This window comes from Anser brachyrhynchus (genome assembly GCF_964034855.1).
Source record: "Anser brachyrhynchus genome assembly, chromosome: 24".
Lineage (NCBI taxonomy): Eukaryota > Metazoa > Chordata > Aves > Anseriformes > Anatidae > Anser > Anser brachyrhynchus.
Window position 1 is genome coordinate 5,162,724 of NC_137717.1, and position 20,903 is coordinate 5,183,626.

Here is a 20,903-nt window from a genome sequence, read left to right on the forward strand (position 1 = left end):
CCGGCAATAAAGAAATCTGTTGCCGATTCTCAGGGGTTGTGTGAGTGCTTCTTTCCCATCCCCCAGACCTTGTGTAAGAGGTGGCATCCCTTCTGCGCAGAGCCTCGAGGAAGAGCACAAGAGAGGGAGGACACAGCTTCCTTCGGGCTGCTGCACTGGGCTGACAGGAGGAGTCCCCAGAGGCCACCATGCTCCTTTAACATTTGTGAAAATAGGCTGAGGGGTGAAAATAGGAGTGTGTAAGTGATTATAGGTGGCTAATTTCTTATATTAGGAGGGAGTTTCTATATCTGAGTAATTGGCAACGACAGATACGGAGAAGGCTGAGGTACCCAACAACTTCTTTGCCTCCATCTGCACTGGTAGACGGGCTTCCCAAGTCTTTAATTTCCCTGAACCCGTGGATGGAGGCTGGAGGATCAAAGTCCCACCCACTATAAGTGAAGAGCAGGTTCACGATAAATGATAAATCTAAACAGGTACAAGTCTATGGGACCTGATGACATGAATCCCACATGCACAGACCACACCTGCAGGCAGCATGATGCAGTCATGCTACACGTGTGATTTCACAGTTCAGGACAACAGCAGCTCCAGCTCTGCACCCAGGAGCATCAAAAATCTCTCAGGTGGCTTTTTGGCAGGACAGCATGTGAAAGGCGGCTGGGCATCTCTCTGCATGGTGCATAAGGGCTGGGGTGATTTAGATGGAAACAGAAGCAAGCAACCACCTTCACTTGGATGGCTTGGGGCAGAGTGTGTCCCCTTGTAGCTTAGCTACAAAGAAGGGGCTGTTAGGAGGTCCTAATGTCTTTCTTTCCCAGGAATGTAACCAAGCCAGACCTTCAGAAAGCAGGAATTATTGCACATATCACCAGGAGGCACCCATGGAGCGATGCTGCAGGACAAGGTACCACGTGCTGCAAGAAGCCAGCCCAGTCCCAAAGCAGACCTGAGCCAGAAGCTTGTTCCAGTGCTGACCTGAAACTTATTTTGCAGAGGGACAGTCATCACCTGCTTCACCACAGCGGGAGTGAGCATTGGTACTGCCAGCCTGACGGCTCGGGGGGGGGGCTGCAGACCTCCGGAGCCCTCCCTGGTGCGAGCAGCAGTGCTGGCACCGACGTCCATCTGCTGGGGTGGCACTTTGCCCTGCTCTCAAGCCTGCGGTGCCAGCTCTGACAAGACGTAGGTGCTAATCAAACAGAGATTTCAGTGGGGCAGGGAGGAGAGGAGGAAATGGCATTTTATCATCAGACAGCCTTCTGTGCCAGACCAAACATTATGCATCACTGCGAAGGAACTGTCGCTTGGCATCTTACATGAAAAAAACACCCTATTAGCTGAAAAACACCCTTCTCCTCTTAACAGGCAGATGGAAATTGTGTATCAATGTTATTAACAGGGCAGCATTGCTTTCAGTTCAGATCTATACTCACCCTGGCCTTGGGTCCCTTGAGATGTAACCTAAGCTGTATGAATCAGAAGGTGCAAGGGCATTCTGCTGCTTATCTTCTGCTCCAGGGCTGGGGTTTGTTTTCTCTATGCTGGCTGGAAAAAAAAATAAAAAATTTAAAATCACTGTGTGCACAGACCAAAATCTGCCTGAAGTTTTATATGAAACAAGCAGTGCATGGGTCTTTCAATGGCCTTTCAGATAAGGAAGAAATTTCACCCACAGTGCCCTGAGATAAGCTGCCATGTACAGGAGATCAATGATTTTTCCCCTCTCTGTGATCTAGGCAGGACTCAGAGAAACGATGTTCTTCTGGAAACGGCTGCTGGGTCCTGGCAACGTTCTGCACGCTGCTCCCGTTCGGCGTGAACAGTGAAGCCCCTCTGTGTGCAGAGGTGAAGATAACAGAATCGGTCCCTCAGGCTCCAGGGGCCAGCCAGACCCCACTCCCTGCACCTCCTGCAAGGACCCAGGGACCCACACAGTTGCAGATGACAGCAGGAGAGAGGCTGTTGGAATAACGAAGGGAGAAACCCTGAGCCCCAGGGAAGAAGCCAGATCATAAGACGCCAGAAGCAGCTGTGTGCAGCTCCTGTTGCCCCTTGCAGCTACACATCCCAGCGCTGGGATGAGACTGTGCTGATCTTCGGTCCTCTCTGACCGTAATGGTGGTCTTTCACTTCTGTACATTGGCTTTCCGTCCAAGTTAGCACCTTGTGCTGGGAACAGATCTACATCTTTGAAAAACAGCACCAAGACGTACTCAGAATCACCCCAGGGGCTGGCCACGCAGGGGCTGTGCTAAGGGGCAGCTGCCCTGGGCGTGGGTGAAAGCTGGGATGCTTCTTTTCTCAGACAGCATCTGTTAATTGGAAAACGCAGCTCTGGCTCGCCTCCTTGTACTCTCGGCCTTCCCAAAACCGAGTGCCGTACATGTTCCAGAGATCAAAATATTTCTCCTTTCAAAACACTGAGCTTTGAAATTCCCTTCGTTTTAACAAAAAGGCAGAAAGCCCTGTGACATCGTCCTTCCCCAAGTATACAGTTTTCTTGACTTGGACTGCAGTGATTTTAGTTTCCATTGCAGTCGTCAAGCCAAAAAAGTCAGTTACTCTCTGTGCTACAGCTAATCTAGAAATGCCGCACGAATTGTCACTTACCTCAGTGCCTAATATCATGTCGCAGCTAAGCACATATTAAAAATTAGACAGGTGCTAAATGCAGCTTGAACGTTTGCACTTAAATTCCGATCCTCCTCCCACTTCTCTGATCCCTTCCCTTTCCTGGGCCGGAGGGAGGAAAGAAAAATTGCTGAAGGGCCTGGTTCAGTGCTGCAGGTGCTGAAAATCCACCCTTTGCCTTCCAGCTCCAGCCCAGACACGGGACCAGGAGGGATGGATGGTGAGGACAGTCACATCGGGGAGCCCCCTAGCCCAGGCTGAAGCCATCGGGCAGGAGATGTGAAGGTGCCCTGAAGACATGGGCGATGCGGTTTGCCAAGCGCTGCCCTCTGAGTTGTCATCCTGCACAAACTACTCTTTCTACCAAGCAATTGATTCAGGCCAACTGCAGTTGGATATCTCAGGTGGGAACAGTTGCCAGAAGCTCTTTCTGCACGGAAGAGGCGTGGGTGGGCTGTGAACTCAGTGTGCATTCAGGGTTGTGGGTTCAGCTACTGCTGGGGGTGACAGAGCCAAGAGAGCCCTGGGGGCTGCTTGGGACAGGGTGTTCTGGGCTCAGCCCACTGCAACAAGAGGACCACGAGAGTGAACACCTTCCTCTTTGATGATCTCCGTGTGTCCTGCTCTGCGCCTCCCAAGAGCAGAGGATTTATCCTTGTGGCCGTGTCTCCGCAAGCCCAGCTCGCAGTCAAACCCAATCCCAAACAGCCTCTGAATATCTTCTGCTCGAGTGACTGCCACCTCCCCACTCATCCCACCCGCACATGGAGTAGGACCGGTCCTTCGAAAGGGCAGCCGCGGGTTTTATATCAAATTAAATTCACACACAGAAAAATCCCCCCCAGATTGATTTCCAAAAGCCAGATGAAGTAGTTGCCGTAGATAATCACTATAAAGATTAATGCCTTAGAAAGTGTTTATTCTTGGAGCTCGGCCCAACACCCCGAGCCAGCTGCCAGGATTCAAGATAGTGGCCGCAGGGACGCGGGGCTCTGCGCACTGCGGAGGAGGAATGAATCTGGCAACTGTCTTACAGCCAGAGCGGATTCCTGCTATTGTGGACCTGTCTGAGGAGCAAAGCCAGGGAGAAAATAAGCCTTGTGTTGCTGGAAAAGAAATGAAAGGAGCACAGTCTAGACTATTTTTACATTTGTAGGGGCTTCATTCAGTTCACTTAGTGTCCTAAGGCTTTTAGAGAAATGGATTATTCCAGGTATTTTGGGAATGGTAATACACCAGCCTATGGAGTCCTGCAGTAAAGACTTAATTTGCCATTAAAAGCTGTAGTTGGCTTTACAAATTCCACAGAAAGGCTCTCACTCAATTCTATTGCTCTCCAGAGAACAACAATTTTATAAAGCATTTTTCATCCAGAGATCTCAGGGCACTTTTGCAGAAAAGACGAGGGGCCGGAGATGCTGGCCTGCGTTATGTGGAAGGTGTGCGCCCAGGAGCAGGGGTGACGTGGAGAGACCTTGGAGGTCACACAAAGGATCGGCGGAGGAGCTGGAGCACAGACTTCCCGCAGACAAGAGATCTTCGTGTGACACGAGACCGAGGTTCAGCAAGGTGCTAAAACCAAGAGCTGCCTCCAGGCACAGCAAATTGTTGTGTTCTCACGTACCTCTGGCCAAGCGGATGATACCAGCAGAGCAAAGAAGCAGAAAACATAAAAGCGATATCGCCTCAAGAACCCAAATTGGATAGATCTGCCTGAAAAGCTCTGGATTCAAAAAGCGTTAGAAAAGAAAATGGCATGGCCCCGTGCGCTGAGCCATCTTCCCCGGGACTGGATGCAAAGTGCAACCAGCTTTGGTTGTGCTTCTGGCAGTCTGGGATGCAGTCGCTGGAGATGTGGAACATAACCTTAACTTAGCAAGGACTTGGATTTGCAAGCTTCCAAAAATGGATTGTAGCAAGATGACGGCTTAATGTAGAAGTGAATGGCTATTTATAGCTCCCCAACCACAAGAATGGACCGTCTCCTTCTTCCACACCTTAGAATTCAGAATGCTTTCCCAAATAAATAGCTACTTAATTAGTTAGAAGGTTTTCCCCAAGAAAAACAATGAGGGTAAAGGTTCTGCAGGGAAACTTGTGGTTTTGAGGGGAAAAACCCTAAAATGTTCACACTAGTGCTATCAAAACTGCATACACATCATCTCTAAAAATCTCACTTATACAGAATTTAACACAATTGATATTAAGAGTTAAAACTGAAGCACTTCTAAAGCAGAACTTGCTAGATTCTTTGCAACTTTTATTTTGTTTTGGGGGAATTTAACATTAAGGGTCTTTTTCTTTCTCTGCATAAGCAGTTTTTAAAATGTGAAATTTCCCTAAGAAGCAGAGACCGTTCCAGAGTGCCTGGGGAATTGCTGACGATAGAAGTAGCGAGATTAAGACACTTTGGATAGCACGAACATGCCTAATAAATCTGCCTATTTAGTTTGTACCTGTTTGTCTGCTGTTCCTACCTTTCCAGCTCTAAATGCTCCAGCTCCTCCAGTCTATAGCCTTCTCTTTGGTTCGGAAACAAGACAAGCTTCAAGAGTTTCCGGAGCAGAAAGTTAGGTATTCCTCCTCTCTTCCCCTAGTCTGAATCTATGGTTGAAGTGAGCCTTTGTTAAATAAAGTTTAAGTGCTTAACCCCCAGCTACAGCACACAGCAGTATGTGGGAGTCGCAGACAAGAGGCATTAGCTTTTAGGTCTTGCTGCGAAGTGCACTGAATTGCTGTCCACCGACAATAGCAGCAACAATCTCACTTTTAAGCTCAGTTCATTGGCTTCTGAACACCTTTAAGATAATCCCGACACAACTGACAATATTTTATTTTTAGTTATCCTTTCAGATGCACGTCCAGAGTAATTCTGGGGAAGAAGGGTTTAGAAAGAGAAGTTACTGTGAGTCTGAAAATTATTCTTCCATTTAAGACTGCTGAAAGTGCTTGCAACTTTCTGCAAAAGGAAGAGAGAAACCATTTATTTTCCAACCATAACACCAGCATGAGAAACCCAGCAGTAAGTGACTCTAAAATACAATGGACTTGTTTCACTCAGGCCTTCTCAAAAGGGTACTTAAAGCATGAGCTTGCGGGTGGCTGAAAGCTTATAGAATAATTGAAACATAAGGCACAGCTTAACATCCACGGCCTCTGCATCCAGTACAGAATGTGCTGCCAGTATCCTAATCCCATCCAGCCCCATCTACTTCTCCCCTTGTCCCCAAAAGCCCTAGGACTTCTTCCCCCAGCCCTGGTATGGATTCCCAGAAACCAAACATCCACCACCGGGCAGCCTTGCTTTGAATTTCGCACACCGGCCTCCACCAACGGGGAGCAAGTACCGGGAGCAAATGCATGCAGACTGTCTGCCTCCAAATCGCCAAGCCTGAATGTTCTGAAGCCCAGTCAGATGTTATGAAAGCCCAAGCCTCTCTTTCCCTTTTGATTGACATATTTTGCACTCCCCTCTCTCCCTCGCATTGTCCCTGCAGAAGCAGCGATGACAGGCTGCTGTCACAATGAGATCCATAAAGGGAGTTGCATTAAATCATTCCTCAGATTCTCTCTGGCACAAAAGAAAAATAAAGTTTATGCATGAAATGGCCCCAACAAAATTTGATATAGGAGAAATACAAACGATGCAGAGAGAAAACAAAACCCAAGCTACGATTTTTTTTCTCTTTAATTGCTGCTTTGTCTTCAAGAGTTAAGATGAAGAGCGGATCAGCTAGTGAGATGCTGGCAGTGCTAGCAGGCAGGAAGAAACAGGTCTTGGTACATTGCTGATGACATTTCAAGACCAGAGTCTCAGTTTCATGCCAGAAATACAGAGCTCTCGGGTTCTATAAGAGCAGGGGTGGTCAGCCACATGACAAACTTTTACATTTAATTGTGCATGCTCACAAACGGACAGAGGCAGAGTGCCAGCACTTCTGCCTTTGCAGAAAATTTCCTGGGAGGTACCTGTATACTTTCTACCCATCATTTGCCATGGACTCACGGTGTTGTTTTCCGTCTCACGTAATTTTGGGGGAGCTAATGGACAGATGGAGGCTGGGCAATAATGGCAGCCTTTGCTACTGGACAATGAAATATTTTTCTCTTGAGCGCAATCACAGCGTGACAGGTAGAAGAAGAAAGGATATGAACTTACTGCTTCCATATGCTCCATCAGAGTGACCAGCTGCACTGCCGGCAGGAGGTCGCACAAGCCAGTGTTTCTGAGTTATAAAAGCAGTGCAAGCTTCCATCATTTGCTTTGATGCTGCATGGAGTTTCCAGAGCCATTCTGGAAATAAAAACCTGAATTTTAGGACTGGGAAAGGTTGAGAACACAGTTCTTGTTCGATGCAAACTGATCCCATGATGGTCCTGGGACAGACAGTCCCATGCAGAGCGCGAGCGGCAGCTCGTTGCACCTACAGGGCTGCTCAACCTCTCTTCTTAAGCAATTACAGCCTGGCCCCATAGCACTTCAGGACTAATTAGTAACAGGTTTTTACAGTTGTTTTTTTTTTTGGTTGGTTGGTTGGTGTTTTTTTCATTGTTGTTGTTTTGGTTTGGTTTTTAGCTTTCTGTCTCAGAATCACATTAATGTTATTTCTTAAAGCAAGCTTTTAAAATGCTGTGCTGGCGCACATCTCAGACAGCGCTGTTCAAATTTCCAGATTCTCTGCGTTCAGAGGAGTAACTGAGAGCAGCATTTAGTCCTCTCGTCATTGCTCCTTTTGTTACTCAGGAAGAGCTGCCTTCCCCTCATTTTGATGGCAATTAGACTTTTATTTCAGCGTGCACCTGAAATACCATGCGGTTTTGTGCTCCAGTATGGGATTATGATTATAGAGACTGCAGAGGGAAGGGACATGGGAGACAAAAGAGGTTTGCTCACACTGAACGGTGACTGCGAAGGGCTGTCAGGTAGGCTGCAATGTAACATTTTCCTATGACATTTATGGGGAAGAGGAGGAAGCGTCCAAGCTGGAGTAGCTTTCATTGTAGGAACAATGCCACAGTCTTTTAAAAAAGGGAATTACCGGCCTCCAGGTGCAATTACTTGGTTAGCTTATGTCTCGTGGAGATCTCAAAGAGCCACAAACATTAGCCAGTTTAGTTTCATGCTCTCCTGTTGTAGGAGGGATCAGTGTCCTTTCACCAACAATGGAACGTGCAAGTCTGAAATGGAGCAACAGTAGCCCAAAGAGCTTGTGGCAGAGGTGGAAACAGGACAGGTGAGCCTTGGAAATCAGCACAAAACTCATCTCCTCCCGGCCCTAACCCTTTGCAAATACCTCTGGGAGCAGTAACAGGACAGTCCCTTCTCCTCCAATGTGCAGTCACCTGTATGGAAGTTCTCAGAACCAGGGTTTGATGGTTTTTATCTGACTTTGCTCAAGCAAGCTGTGACTGAAGTTAATCCAAGTTTTCATAAGGGAAAAAGCAAAAACAAAACCCCAAAACCAAACAGTAGTAAGGCCTGAAGTATGGGAGCTCATCTGCCCTGCCAGTTCTCCTTTAATCACCACGCAGCGAGTGCACAGCCTCTGTTCTCGCACTGAAGCATTTTGCAGTTCGCTTTGCACAAGAGAGAGCAATGACACAAAGTACACGGCCCAGGAGAATCGTGCAGGAATGGAGCATCATCTATTTATACAAGTGCCCCTCCAGAAAGCAGGGTGTATTTGTAAGAGCACAGATGTTTCTTTGTATTTTTCTCAAGTATTTTCTTCTCCTGAAAGGCACTTACTCTGGGACAGTTAACAAGGCAGATTAATTCATGTGGATCCTTGCAGCAGTGTAGGGCTGTCACTGGTGGGGAGAGAGGTTTGATTATATTATTCCCTATTGTCGACACAGGCACTTTATAATAGATTTATGGCTAATAAAATCTTTTAGTAGTATGGGATCCTTGAGTTGCAATTTTCAACCTTTGGCCCTTGCTCAAATCACCAGCAGATGCAAGCATTAATGAAACCAAATAGCACGTGGATACTAAAAAGGCATATGGCTGGATACTCAATAAAGGCAGTAAAACACAGGAGAGGGATCTTTACAATCTGCTTTGACCTAATGGAATAATTCTTTCAATAATAAAATTACTCTTTACATGATGCAGCACACCTCAGATGAGTGAATTCCGAATTTAGAAGTTTAGGGGTGATGCTGTTCAACAGCACATTTACTTTCATTTGAAAAATCTTATGTGAGTTTACAAGCAGAAATCAATGAGGAAAAAACTGACTTATGAGTAAGAAAAGAAGCAGGCATGAAATAACCAAAAGAGAGGACTTTGTGGAAAGCTTCTTTCCTGAAACGATCTCTGTTCAGCTGGTGGCTCTGCCTGAGATGCAGACTCCATGATCCTGCCAGAATGCACTTGGGATCTATCAAACCTTGCCTTCATTTCAAGCCAGAGACGCTTCAAACCCTACACTTTGGTTACAATTTAACCTCTTTTTGGGTTCTCGACTGATCTATCCTCATCTACTGCACCACCAATAAGCTGTGACAGTGACCGGCAGAGTGAGGAAACTGCTCCTTAACCGAGCACATTCAGGAACGCAGCAGCCCCTTTCCTCCTGTCCCTGCCGCACGTCGGGAAGCCCAGGCGTGGACGCCAGCGGTTCTGCTCAGCAGGGCTTTGAGACGCTCTGCAGAGCTCAGTCAGTCCCTCCTCGTCCGTGGCGCGGCAGCCAGCGGTTCTGCTCAGCAGGGCTCCGAGGCTCCGCAGAGCTCACCCCGTCCCTCCCTGCCCACGGCCTGACGCCGCTCTCAGCAGCACCAGCACGGAGAGCTGCAGGACAGCTGTCACGCGGCACAGTGCCGGGGAGCAAAAGGCTTCCAAATCGCAATTTAGGGCACGTCTTTAAGGGCATCGGCTGAGCCCACGCCAGCGACTGCCAGAAGAAGTCAGAGCACGTGAGGCAGTTTCAGGCTAGAGGCTGCCATCCGCATCCAGTGTACTGCAAGTGAGTTTTGCTGCTAATTAAATCCTCTCTCCTGATTATTTATAGCCCTCTATTTACTGGCTCATTGATTTTAGGGGCCATGTTAGTTTTCTTTTTTACATGTCTGTCTGAATGGCTAGATTATAACGTATTACACAAAGAACAAGTGAATTGGTGTCAGAGTGATCTATTACACAGATGGTCTGTGAGCAAAGGGCCTCTGTCTTTGGCTTTGGCATACTGAGAAGACAGGGAAAGATGCTGAGCTCAGTTAATTCGGTGCAAAATAAGATTGTCAACCCTATCAGTGGCTATCTTGGGAAGTTTCGTACATTGGCTCCATGCAGTTTCTTCTGGTGCTGGCAGAGGTTTAGAGAGGAGACAAGCGGGGAGGTGGAAACAGAAGTCATCTGTGAAAACCCAACAGGCACGGACTGCAAATACAGAGAGTTATTTGCTGCCTGTAAGAAGAGAATTACGGGTCATTAATTGAAATTAGCAGGCAGCAGGTTTGAAAGCAGGTGGAAGCTGTTCTCATGAAACTACGACGTGGAGCTCTGCCATGGGTTGCCGTAGGATCCGGAGATTTGCACGGCCGCAGGCCTAGAGAAGCTAACAGGAGAGGACAGCCCCTGGAGAGGGCCTTAGCAAGAGGTCGTGGTGGTTTAGAAAACCCCACAAGCAGCCACGGGAACGTTCAGGGCAGCCAGCACTGCGCGCTTCCCGTCCCACACTTGGCTCTTGGCAGCTGCTGGTGGCCGCTGGCAGGTGGAGAGGAGCCGGAGCCAGCCCAAACTGACCCTAGCGGAGTTAAAGCTAAAAATCCCATCAGAGGCCGAAAGCACGTTTAACCTGGCCAGCGGAGGTAGTTCACCGAGCAGCAATGCCCACGCCGCCGCCACACGAGCGACCTTGAAACCCTCAGCCTTCCCCAGAGCCCCCGCGGGAGCAGAGATCAGGCAGTCGGCCTGCAAACACATCAATTCCTGCGTGCAAGAGGAAGAAAGTTGTCTTTGTAACTACCAAGACCTTTGGTGTAAAGGGTTCGGATCCATTTCTCAAGGCAAACGACCCCTTCACGGTGTATTTGTGTGGCCCTCCAGCACCAGTACCTTAAGATCAAGCGTTTCCAGCTGTCTCAACCCCATGTAGCCAGGTACAAGTTATCCTTCTTGTTTGGGACCCAGCGCACCGCTGTGCTGCAGTGCTGTTTCATGCAGGGAGCAGGAGATGCTCTGAAGGCAGCGACACAGCAGGACTGGGACTAGGTTCGAAATCAGGACCGGGTCCGTGAGCCCTTTACAGCCCCAGATACAGACAGGCAAAACCTTTGCTGCTGTATGGCTGGGAAGCCAAGTTTTATAGTCCTTTTTTATACAGGAAAACCTCTTGTTGAATGCATTCATATCATTGCAATAATATATATATAACAATTATCATTATAATCATTATATTATATTATATATATTATATTATATTATTATATCATTATATCATTATATTATATTATATTATATATATTAATCATATAATCATTATATTAATTAATTAATTATATAATATACATTTTAAATCATTTATAGTTTTATTTATTTTGTTCTGGGGAATTCTGAGTGCTGCGATGCTCACTGCTACATCAACTTGTTCCTGACCTTTACACTTACAGTATACGCAGGAAAAGAAAACAGGTTCTTTCCCTTTATTCCCCAGTTGTTCTGTGCTTAAAGGAAATAAACTTTTGTTTCAATAATCATAAACACAAAAGGTTCCCCAGAGGGCAGTTTAAGACTCCAAGCTAGTTAAAAAGAACATTTGCATGAATTAAAGAGCAACAACAAGTCACCACTGATCTAAGCCTAATGTTTAACCAGAGGCTGTAGGTGGGGAAAAGCAAGATTGGTAGGAGGTAAGAAAGAAAACCAGGATGTTTCTTCTCCTTTACAGTGTGCCTCCCAGGCAGCAGCCAGGGGAACAATACCTGTCCTTCACTGACCACATGGTCACTTTATGCCTGCCTGTATCAAGGCGTAGAGGACGACGAGCAACTTTGGTCTGCTGCAGGATGGCGCCGGGATTAAGCCGGGAATAAAGGCAACTTTCAATTTCCCATTACAGGCTCCTCCATTGCAGAACCCGGATGAAACTCCTGACCCTGCCTGAACTACACGGCAGGTATAAAAGCCTCCAAGTGTGCAAATCTGTGGCTCCTAAACACACAGACACACGCAATGATGCACACAAAATACACTGGTTGCTCATGCCTACGTTTCCTAGTGTTTCTTTGGCTTACATAAGACCTGATTTATAGATACCTGACCTCAACAATTACATGCATCTGCATACGTGACCCATCTATACCTCATGGCTCAGACTGCACAAGGAGCCACTTTGGGCACCCGCGGCCACCCTGTCCCCCTCCCCACGGCCCCTGCCAGGGACACGGCCACGTGTGAGAACACCCGCACACGACTGCATGCACCCCACGCAGCACAGCTGCGTGGATAAACTCCTGAAATCCTTCGTGAGCTCCTTATAAAGCCTGCCATGCAAAACAGACCTGAAATTGTGCCCTCCGCAGCTGGTGCTGGAGTCAGAGACCTTCGTCCTTCACTGCAGCTAGAGATCCAGGGGTCTGGTTTTCTCTAAATGATCACATTCAGAGAAGTCAACATCCTCTGAACCACCCAAAAGAACACATTTGAAAAGGGACTAAAGCACGCAGTCCTTTTTTATACGGGAAAACCTCTTGTTGAATGCATTCATATCATTGCAACACGCCCAGCGTAACAAGATTTGACAAAATGATGCACAGCTTAAGGACTCCAGCAAGATCAGACACCAAACGCCTTGGTGCGGCACGGCTCTCGACTTCAAAGTGCTGTGTGGGAACGAAACTTTGCAAAATGTTGTGTTCAAATCTGCAAAGCCTGGACGGGTTTGATCAATTATTCAAGCACAGCCCAATGTCCCCATTAATCTACATAAAAACAAGCCATTTGCAGGGGAAGGCAGTGGGCTCGGGGAGCAGCTCTGCAGGGTGAGTGCGGCACGAGGGGAGCAGGCTCAGCACCAGGCAGGTAAGTGTCTGCTCAGGTTCCAGGGCTCAGACACTGAGACCTTTGCTTGCTGCCTGCAGCACGGCTTGATTGATTTAATTGTGGTCGTGAGACGGCACCTACCTGTTTCTGTGACCAGCAAGTCCTTGCCTACTGGCTGTTAACAGCAGGGACAAAATCCGTGCAATTAGAGGCCGAAGGGCCAGGCTGGTTTTAGGCTTTGCGATGCTGTGATTGTTACAGAAACCATTCCAAGAGCTAAAGATTTATTTTTGCAAATCCCCACATCTCAAGGGTTTGAGATTATGCAGTGCGTGGGCCTGTCGTTCTGAGTAGCTGTTGGGCAATCACCCAGCCAGGGAACGAACCGTGCCATGTGATTAGGTGACCAGTCACACAAGGAGCCCATTTCACAAGCCTGAGCATTACTCAGCAGCTCCGCAGGAGACAGCTGAGAGCTGGGAACCCTTCACCACCTCCGGGAAGCAGCACAAGCCCAGAAGACAGCTCAGGCTGGCACAGGCGGCCACCCCAAAACCAGAGGCTCAGGCAGGGTGGTTGCAGGGGGAGGACGAGGGCTTGGTGCTTGCTTATCCCCATAGCACTGGAGCACTGGGGACTGTCTTCCAAGTAAGCCCTGAGTCACACCAGGATCTTGCAGAAGGGGATGAAGCTCCTTATTTATAAGGGGGCATTTATAAGTCACCACTGGGGCGGGGGGATCTCCCCCGGTGTGAACTAATGGGTCTCTAATAACTGGCTCCAGCAGCAGAAATGATGCTGCCAGCACCCTGGGATGAGCCGGCTGTGACCCAGCCACCCGCCCCGTGTCCCCGTACTGCTTGGTCCCTGTGCCCGTCACAGCCACGGTGCTGCAGCTCGGAGCTTGTGGTTTATGGGAGCATTTGCCCATGGATGGTGGAAGCGGCTGCGCAGCAGGAAAGCAGCCCAGGAGACCAGAGCAGCAGCAAGAGCCCTTCGCTGCACAGCTGATGTCCTCCCCCGTGCCTCGCTGGCAACGCTCGTCCAGCGAGAGACGGAGGCAGCAGTTTAATTTCACATCCCTTGGGGGGACTCCCACAATAAAAAATCTGCAGAAGGAGGTAAACTCTCTGCTGCTGCCTTTCGCAAGTAAATATATATATATATTTTTTTTCCAAGCACAGCAGTGCTGTATTTATCTGTGACGTTGGCAGCATTTTCTTCAGGCAGACTGGACCACTGCGGCTCGCAAGCTGAGACTCTGACCCGGGGAGCATCAACCCCCAGGGCACAGCTAATAGGAGCCATCCGCCCAGCATCTCCAAAACAGATCAAGCCAGCCCCACACCAGATACATCTTCCTGCTTTTTAGGAGGATTGAAGCTTGTCAGTCCTTGTCCTCGCCTTTCTCACACCTTCCTGTAAAAGCACATTAACGAGTAGAAGCTGTCCCAGTTTTGACCAGTGTTGTTCTCACATGGCATCGAGAGCTTCTCAGGTGTACCTCTCTCCCAGAACATCCTCTGGTGGCTGTTGTTTAGAAGTCATGACAAATTCTCCATCCCCTCCTTCACTCTGTATTGCTGGCACCATTTGCCACCCACCCAGCATCACAGCAGTGTCCCTGCAAGCTGTATTTTCTGCTTTATACCCAGAAAACATCTCCTCGCACACCATAACACAGGCATGGCCTTTTGACTCATTGCCAAGTGGGAGAGAAAGCAGCTTTCAGGTTCACATTATTTTGCAGGATTTTAAACAATTACCTCTGCTATTCTCTCCATGAGTGTGCTCCAAGAAGCTCTGATAACGCAGCTCACAACACATCTCCTGCCCCGGGGAGAGGTGCTGAGCCCGCCCCGGTGCTGCCCTGCCACGCTCTGTTTCTGCACGGGAATTTATTGCAGCCACGAGGAGCTTGGCACAAAGGAAAAAGACTTTGTCATTTCACTATGGGAGGAAAATAGTCACACTGGTTCAGTCAAACAGTTTCTTGCTTGGCTAAAATCCACCTGAGCAGGACTTGAACGCTTTGTCTGACTTTTCCTGCAGCCCTCCCGCTGCCAGACGCCCGCAGTTGCTGTTTGAGCACGCGGCAAAGGGAAGGCAGCACGCTGCAAAGCGAGGCTTGAGCATGCACTGGTGGCCGTTTAAAGCCCAGGGGCTGAAGCCTGGGTGCCATCAGCTTATCTGCGAGAAACAGCAGCACTCCAGTAAACGTGCATTATTGCTTACCACAACAGAAGGGAATGCAAGGCTGTTTGCTGGCTTCTTCCAGCACGGCTGGCCAAGGCAGAAAGCTGCCTGCTGTCCATGGCCATGCAGGTGTTGTAACCTGACATCCATCACACTGTCAAGCTTTCAGGGCACAAAATCACCAGTCTGATATGTACCAGAGGAGCCCCAGCCTTTCTCCTCTGTATCAGCACGGTGGGTGAAGCACAGGATGAAAGCACACTTTCAAAACTGGCTGCTCACATACTGCTGGACACCTTCCTCCCTTGCAGGTCACTCGGAGAGGCTTAGTTTTAGTGCAGCCCCACCGGGCCACCAGTCTCCTACCCATCCAAATTTTGGTGGCTGGCATCTTGGGGCTAGGGAAGGACACTGCCTTGAGCTCCAGCTATGCCTAAGCGCAGTGCTGGTGTAAAATGTGAGCTCAGAACAAGGGAATCCCACCCATGGACCAGATTTGCTTGCCAGGACTGGTAGATGACCAGCATTTCAACAAGGAGGCTTGGGCAGGAAGGGATGAGGGCCCTGTCAGGTGTAGTTGCTAATTAACCTGGGAAGTAGCTCAATTATTTCTTTTTGAGGTAAGCACTGAAACACCTGGGATTACAAGCTCTTTCTACCTACAAAAGAAAACTCATGCTGACAGTTCTTATATTTCCAAACTCTTATTTGATCCTTTACAAGGTACAGGAAGGCAGAAAGCCCCAGCATCCTGGGCATCTGATCAATACACCTAAACCCCACTTCCACTTTGATCTCACATCAGGTCCTGATCAGTTTTTGAAATGTAAATAGTGCTTTTGAACACTTAAATCTCCCCTTAAAGCCAAATCACAGGGGGAGATTCAGCTGTTCAAAGAGCAAAAAGCAACTAAGCTAATCCTAAACCTGGTGGTAACAAGGCTGGTAACAGGGTGTTAACCTGCCCACCTCTCCCCACCACCCAACCCCTTCCAGGGAGCCTAACTGGTGGTGTGGGCAGGCCAGAAAGGCCAGACCCTGGCAAGCTTTGTCTAACCCCAAAAAGCACAGTAATTTGCTCTTTGGGCAATCACCAGTGCCTGAGATTTTTTATTTTATTATTTTTTTTCCTTTTCTTAAAAGCAGAAGCAGCACCTTTGGAGAGTGCTCGGTATTCAACAGAGCTCCTAGAGAAGTAGGAACCTTTCATTCTTCCAACATCTGCTGAAAAGCCATTTAACCTCAGAGCAAAGTTACTAACACCCTTAACTAATCAGAGAAAGGAGAGGACATGTCTCTTGTCTCTAGTGGCCAGACAGCACTAAAGAGCCTGAACTTGGCTAAAGCTACTTAGCTAAAAGCCTGCAGCTTGTTCAGACTCCTGCTGGCCCCAAGGCATGGAGTAAGATGCACATCAGAGCAAAAAATCCCACCTGTGCTCTGGGGGTTTTCATCTGGCACCAATTTATCCCAGTTTCAGTTTGTACATCTGACCCAGCCATCTAGATAGCTTTAGAGGTCAATAGAGAGGAACACACGATAGGTGAAAGCTGATCTCATCTTGATGCCATCAACCTCAGGAAAAAAAAAAAAAACAAAAAAAAAACTTAATTATGGCTGAGAAGACCTATTCCTCATCATACAGAGTACCTAAATCAGCTCACATTTTGACAACGGGCAATGATGCATGGCCTGAGCGGAGAACGGTGCCTGTGTTAGCACATTAGTCTTGCTAGATTCCCAAGCTCTGCCACAGACTTCCAGGTTTCCCTCACTTAGCTGTCTCCTTAGACAGAGCTCCATCCATCTCCATCTCCAGACACCCCTGCTCAGTGCAATGAAATATCAGCATTCCCTCCACTACTACGAGGAAAAATTCATTAAGAAATGGGAGGCTCCCAGACGCTTTTGCAAGAGCCTATAGCGAATGAGCTGCTCCAATAAGATAGGCAAGCTATAATGAGCATCACTAATCTCCTCTGAAGTCTGAGTTATACAGATTAACAGGCTCTAGAAATCACTGTGAGATTCCCTTACGCATATTCCTGAAGTAAGCTGCAAAAAGACCTTCCCGACCTCTGGTCCCCGTGCACAGCCAACCCAGCAGCAGCCAGCCCCGCAGCAAACAGGCAGCAGAGCTGGCAAAGGGTTTATAAACCTTGCAAGGGAGAGAGTGGCTCAAACACTGGCCGGGGCTTCAGGGAGGAGGTTGGTGAGTCCTGGTAACGCAGGGATGCGTGGCACGGAGCAGGGATGCGGAGAGCAGCAAGAGGGTTTTCAGGGCTGAAGCTGAAAGCTTGGCAGTGTGCTCCCTGCTCCGAGCCCGTGGGTGTCCCCTTGGCTGCGGGATGGCCAAGGGAGCTGTGGAAGGATCAGAAGAGCAAGGAAACGTGCCCACCTGGTTCATGGGAAACGCAGCAGCCAGGGGGAGTTCAGGCAGCTTCAGGCACGGTATCTGCTTGCGGACAAATTCCAAAAATTCTTCTGTTCCTGTAAGGTAAAGACAGAAAGAACAATAAATGCAGATCAGATAAAGGGGGAAAAGAATCTCGCCAAAGATCGTAACAGTTTCTGGTGACATTTTAAGCTACTTTTTCTATTGGATCTGTGTATTCTGCCCTTTTATGAGCATTCAGCATGTCTGGGCTGTATTCTCAAACTGTGAGGTTTTGTTTGTTTTCCTTACTGGAAACTAGGGACATGTCAGGTCGTGATGAAATCATCACTGTTCACTTAAAGGACTGAAGTCCTTTATCCAAGTACAATCAAAGGGCAAGGTACACGCTGCCCTGACCTCTGGTTTCACGGATCTCCAAGAAACACCAGCATTTCAGGCTGTCTGTACTGTTTATCATATCAGGAAGGAACGTAGTCCTAGCAACAATATCTATTTATCAGTCCACCTGTCAGACAAATAAAGCAGTCGTATTAATCATAATCATCCAAACTCTTATCTGAAGCACAATCTTGGACAGAGCAATCTCCCCAGCACAATGCATGGCTGGTCTTGGCTGACCTGGGGTCAGAAAGCAGAAGGAAATGAAAACTTTGTTAATTCAGAGGCTCGGGCCGTCTCTCGGGATGGGTGCGAACAACGTAGAGCCCAGAGGTATTGCTCAGGAAAAGGAAACAAAGTTTCCTGGATTTATTCACATGAGATTGGAGAAGAAAGCTGCAGTGTCCCCATAATCTCCATCACTAGTAACCGCACAGCATTGCCCAGGGTTTATATCTTTTTGGTACAAGCCAGCTAGGAGCAACAGCGAGGTGGTCATTTGCTGCCGATCGTAACACCGGGCGGCATCTCGTAGCCTCCTCTTTCACCACCGCATGCTCTCGTGGGGATGGCAGCATCACTGGATGCTCCACTCTGGGACACCACAGCCAGGGACAGAGCTAAAGGGCAGAAGGTTTGGGGATACCGCGGCTCTGAGGTCACCTCACACCGCTGGTGGGCTGCCGTTCCCCGGAGCGCCAGGTCTCCCCTCTGAAATTCAAGTGACTGACAGCACCGGGATGGTTTTTAATGTGTTTACAGTCAATGTTGCAGGAGATGCTACAGCTCATTTCTGTTCAGGCACCTTGTGTGGATGATGAATGTTCTTTAATAGCTGCAATATTTAGTGTTTAATGTAAAATCACTTACTCCTAATGCTTTGCACTTGCAAAGTTATGAAGCTCCATTTCTGCCTGACTGCAGAGCTGACAAATCCACTCTAGGCCTCAGCTCAGGTAGCTGCATGCTGAAGACAGAGGTGGGGAAAATCTTTCCCACCTCCTCCCACCTTTTACACGTTCCCACTAAGACGCCTCCTCTAAACAGCCCCCAAAACAGCTGGGGTTAGGTTAGCAACAGACTTTCTACACCTTCCTATCCAAGTTTCAGCATCAGCTGAAGAAAAACCTCCCACCCAGCAAAACCAGCCTGTGCTGCCAGAATTTCTCTGCTTCTGACTTTCCATCCTTGCCATAACTGTGCTTTGTGCTTTCCTATCAAGACCTCAAAGGATCCAACAGAGGGACGGGCACATGAAGGGACGAAGGCGGCACATGCCCGAATCTCAAAATACAGCCTGAATTCGGGGAGACTGAAGAGGGAAGGACCATCGGGGCTCCACGTGGCCAGCCTGGTGCCCCGTGTGCTGGCCCAGGTCCCGTGCCTGTATGTGGAGCTCTGTAGTTGCAACAAGCGCGCCGTAATGCAGCTCGGCTCTTGGAACAGGAACAAATATGATTTCTTGGAGGGATGCTTGCTTAAAATCCAGGGACTAGCGTCAAGAGCACAGCAATCCACTCCCGTTACTGTCATTTATTTCGTGCTGCTGGTGGTTGCCTAGGGGGAAAAATAGACAGAGATTTGAAAGACAGTGCTAATTTAATTTGCCAGTATGAATAAAGATAAGACTGTAAAGCATGTTAATGAAGCTACAGTATCACATAATTCACATGCAAGGGAAACACTGCCGTTCTCAGATCATGATTGTCTTTTGCACATTCAAAACTGATTAAAACAGGATGAGGGCATTTCATTACACGCCCTCCCATGAAAAGCAATGTTCTTCCAGGGACACTGGGGCACATTTAGAAAAAGCTGTAGGGGGAAAGATAGATGCCTATTGCCATGGTCTGTTAAATGTACAGATTCGAGTGCATTCACCATATCAGCATACATTACCTGTTCACACCTGTTTATCTTAGTTTTATGCCTCTGCGGGATTCTTTTTCTCTGCCTGTCTCCTTAGTTTGTCAATTGACAAAAGAAAATAGCCCACATTATGTTCGGAAAAGTACTACCAACCCCAGGGAGCGAATTATGGCCCTAGAAGAAGGTGAAAGACTTTCTTCTTAGTTAAGCAAATTAGAATTTAGAAAAATCAAAATTCGCAGCAGCAGATGAAAGCCCTTGCTGGCTCCCTGCAGCACCCACGAGGGTTCCCAGGCGTGTGTTTTCCCCAGGTCCTGGCTTCATAAAGCAGGTATGGTTCAAGCTGTATCTGTAAAGAGAAGACGATTCTGTTCCCTACAGACACGAAGGCTTGTGCTCCTCACTGAGATCAGCAGGAAAGCAGTTCCCAACCCTGTGTGAGAATAGGAAGCCAATGTCTGTAACTCCAAAAGAAAAAAAAAGAAGCACATTATAATTAAAAATAATTACCTATCAAGCCCCCTTAATCTTGATTTAGCTCCATGAGAAAGATGGATTTGCTGGTTTAGCCAACAGGGTGGAGGAGAATTTAAGGGAATTTTAGAAAGGAGTAAAAGCACTTCCATTGATATGTAGCACACAGTATGCTCAGTTTTAAGACAGTTTGCTGCTCTTGTGCAGTATTGCCAACACAATGACTCAACTCCAGCGGGACGGTACGACGTGAGTCACACACCCTGCGCTTCCTCGGGCACGGAGATGTCTCATTTGTCCTTCTCTGAGGTTTCCCCTAATTGCTGAAATGGTCCTGGTTGAAAATGCTTTTTGGGATAGGAAATTACAGCATGAACAATACATATCGGTGCCCTTTCACTTTAAAAATGCAGAAATAATAGCCTGCTTTCACCCTCCATCTGGTCTGAAGGGAAGAAGTCTTGGCCCTCTGCTCAGCAGCACCGTGCTCTGCTGCCACCAGGTCACGGGGACACGAGGACGTGGTGGGTGGCACAAACTGTGAGCGGGTCTAGAAGGGAGGGAGGCAGAAAATTACCTGTGCTTTAATTTAGCCATCCCTTCTGCTGTCCCCCAAACTCTTTAAAAATAATGTAACGACTGCGGTGCTCGTCTCAACTCATCGGTGGCCTCTGTGGGGTGGAGGGTCCATGAAATGCTTCAGGTCAGTGTGCAGGTGCCCAGCACCTGCCTTGTTTCAGGGTCAAGACAGAGCATGGCCAACAAAAGTAGGTGTGGGCATAGCCTGAGAGATACAAGCCCTGCTACTCACATCCCCAACAAGGACTCCAGCAGCGGTGGAGGACACAGTTGCGTGCTCTTGGCCATTAAAGGCTTAATATTTCACATCAGGCTCCCAAAATCTTTGGGCAGGGCTAGGAAAGAAGAGGGGTGATAAAGCAAAGTGGTATTTATAGGGTATGT

At 48.1% G+C, this 20,903-nt stretch overlaps 1 protein-coding gene across 2 annotated transcripts in view; it reads right to left on the minus strand.

The window, feature by feature from the left end:
• The window catches only part of LOC308182319 (uncharacterized protein), a 238,935-nt gene that overhangs the window by 69,935 nt on the left and 148,097 nt on the right, over positions 1 to 20,903 (minus strand). The window contains exons 1-3 of one of the 2 annotated variants that reach the window (XR_013941752.1): positions 17,413 to 18,256; positions 17,220 to 17,311; positions 1,440 to 1,551 (exon numbers count right to left, since the gene is read on the minus strand). Coding sequence is in view for 1 of the 2 variants with exons in the window: in XM_080566733.1 (XP_080422859.1) it covers positions 1,440 to 1,551; positions 16,859 to 16,862 (116 nt within the window). In the remaining variant the exon portion in view is untranslated. The other variant, XM_080566733.1, reaches the window with a different exon arrangement.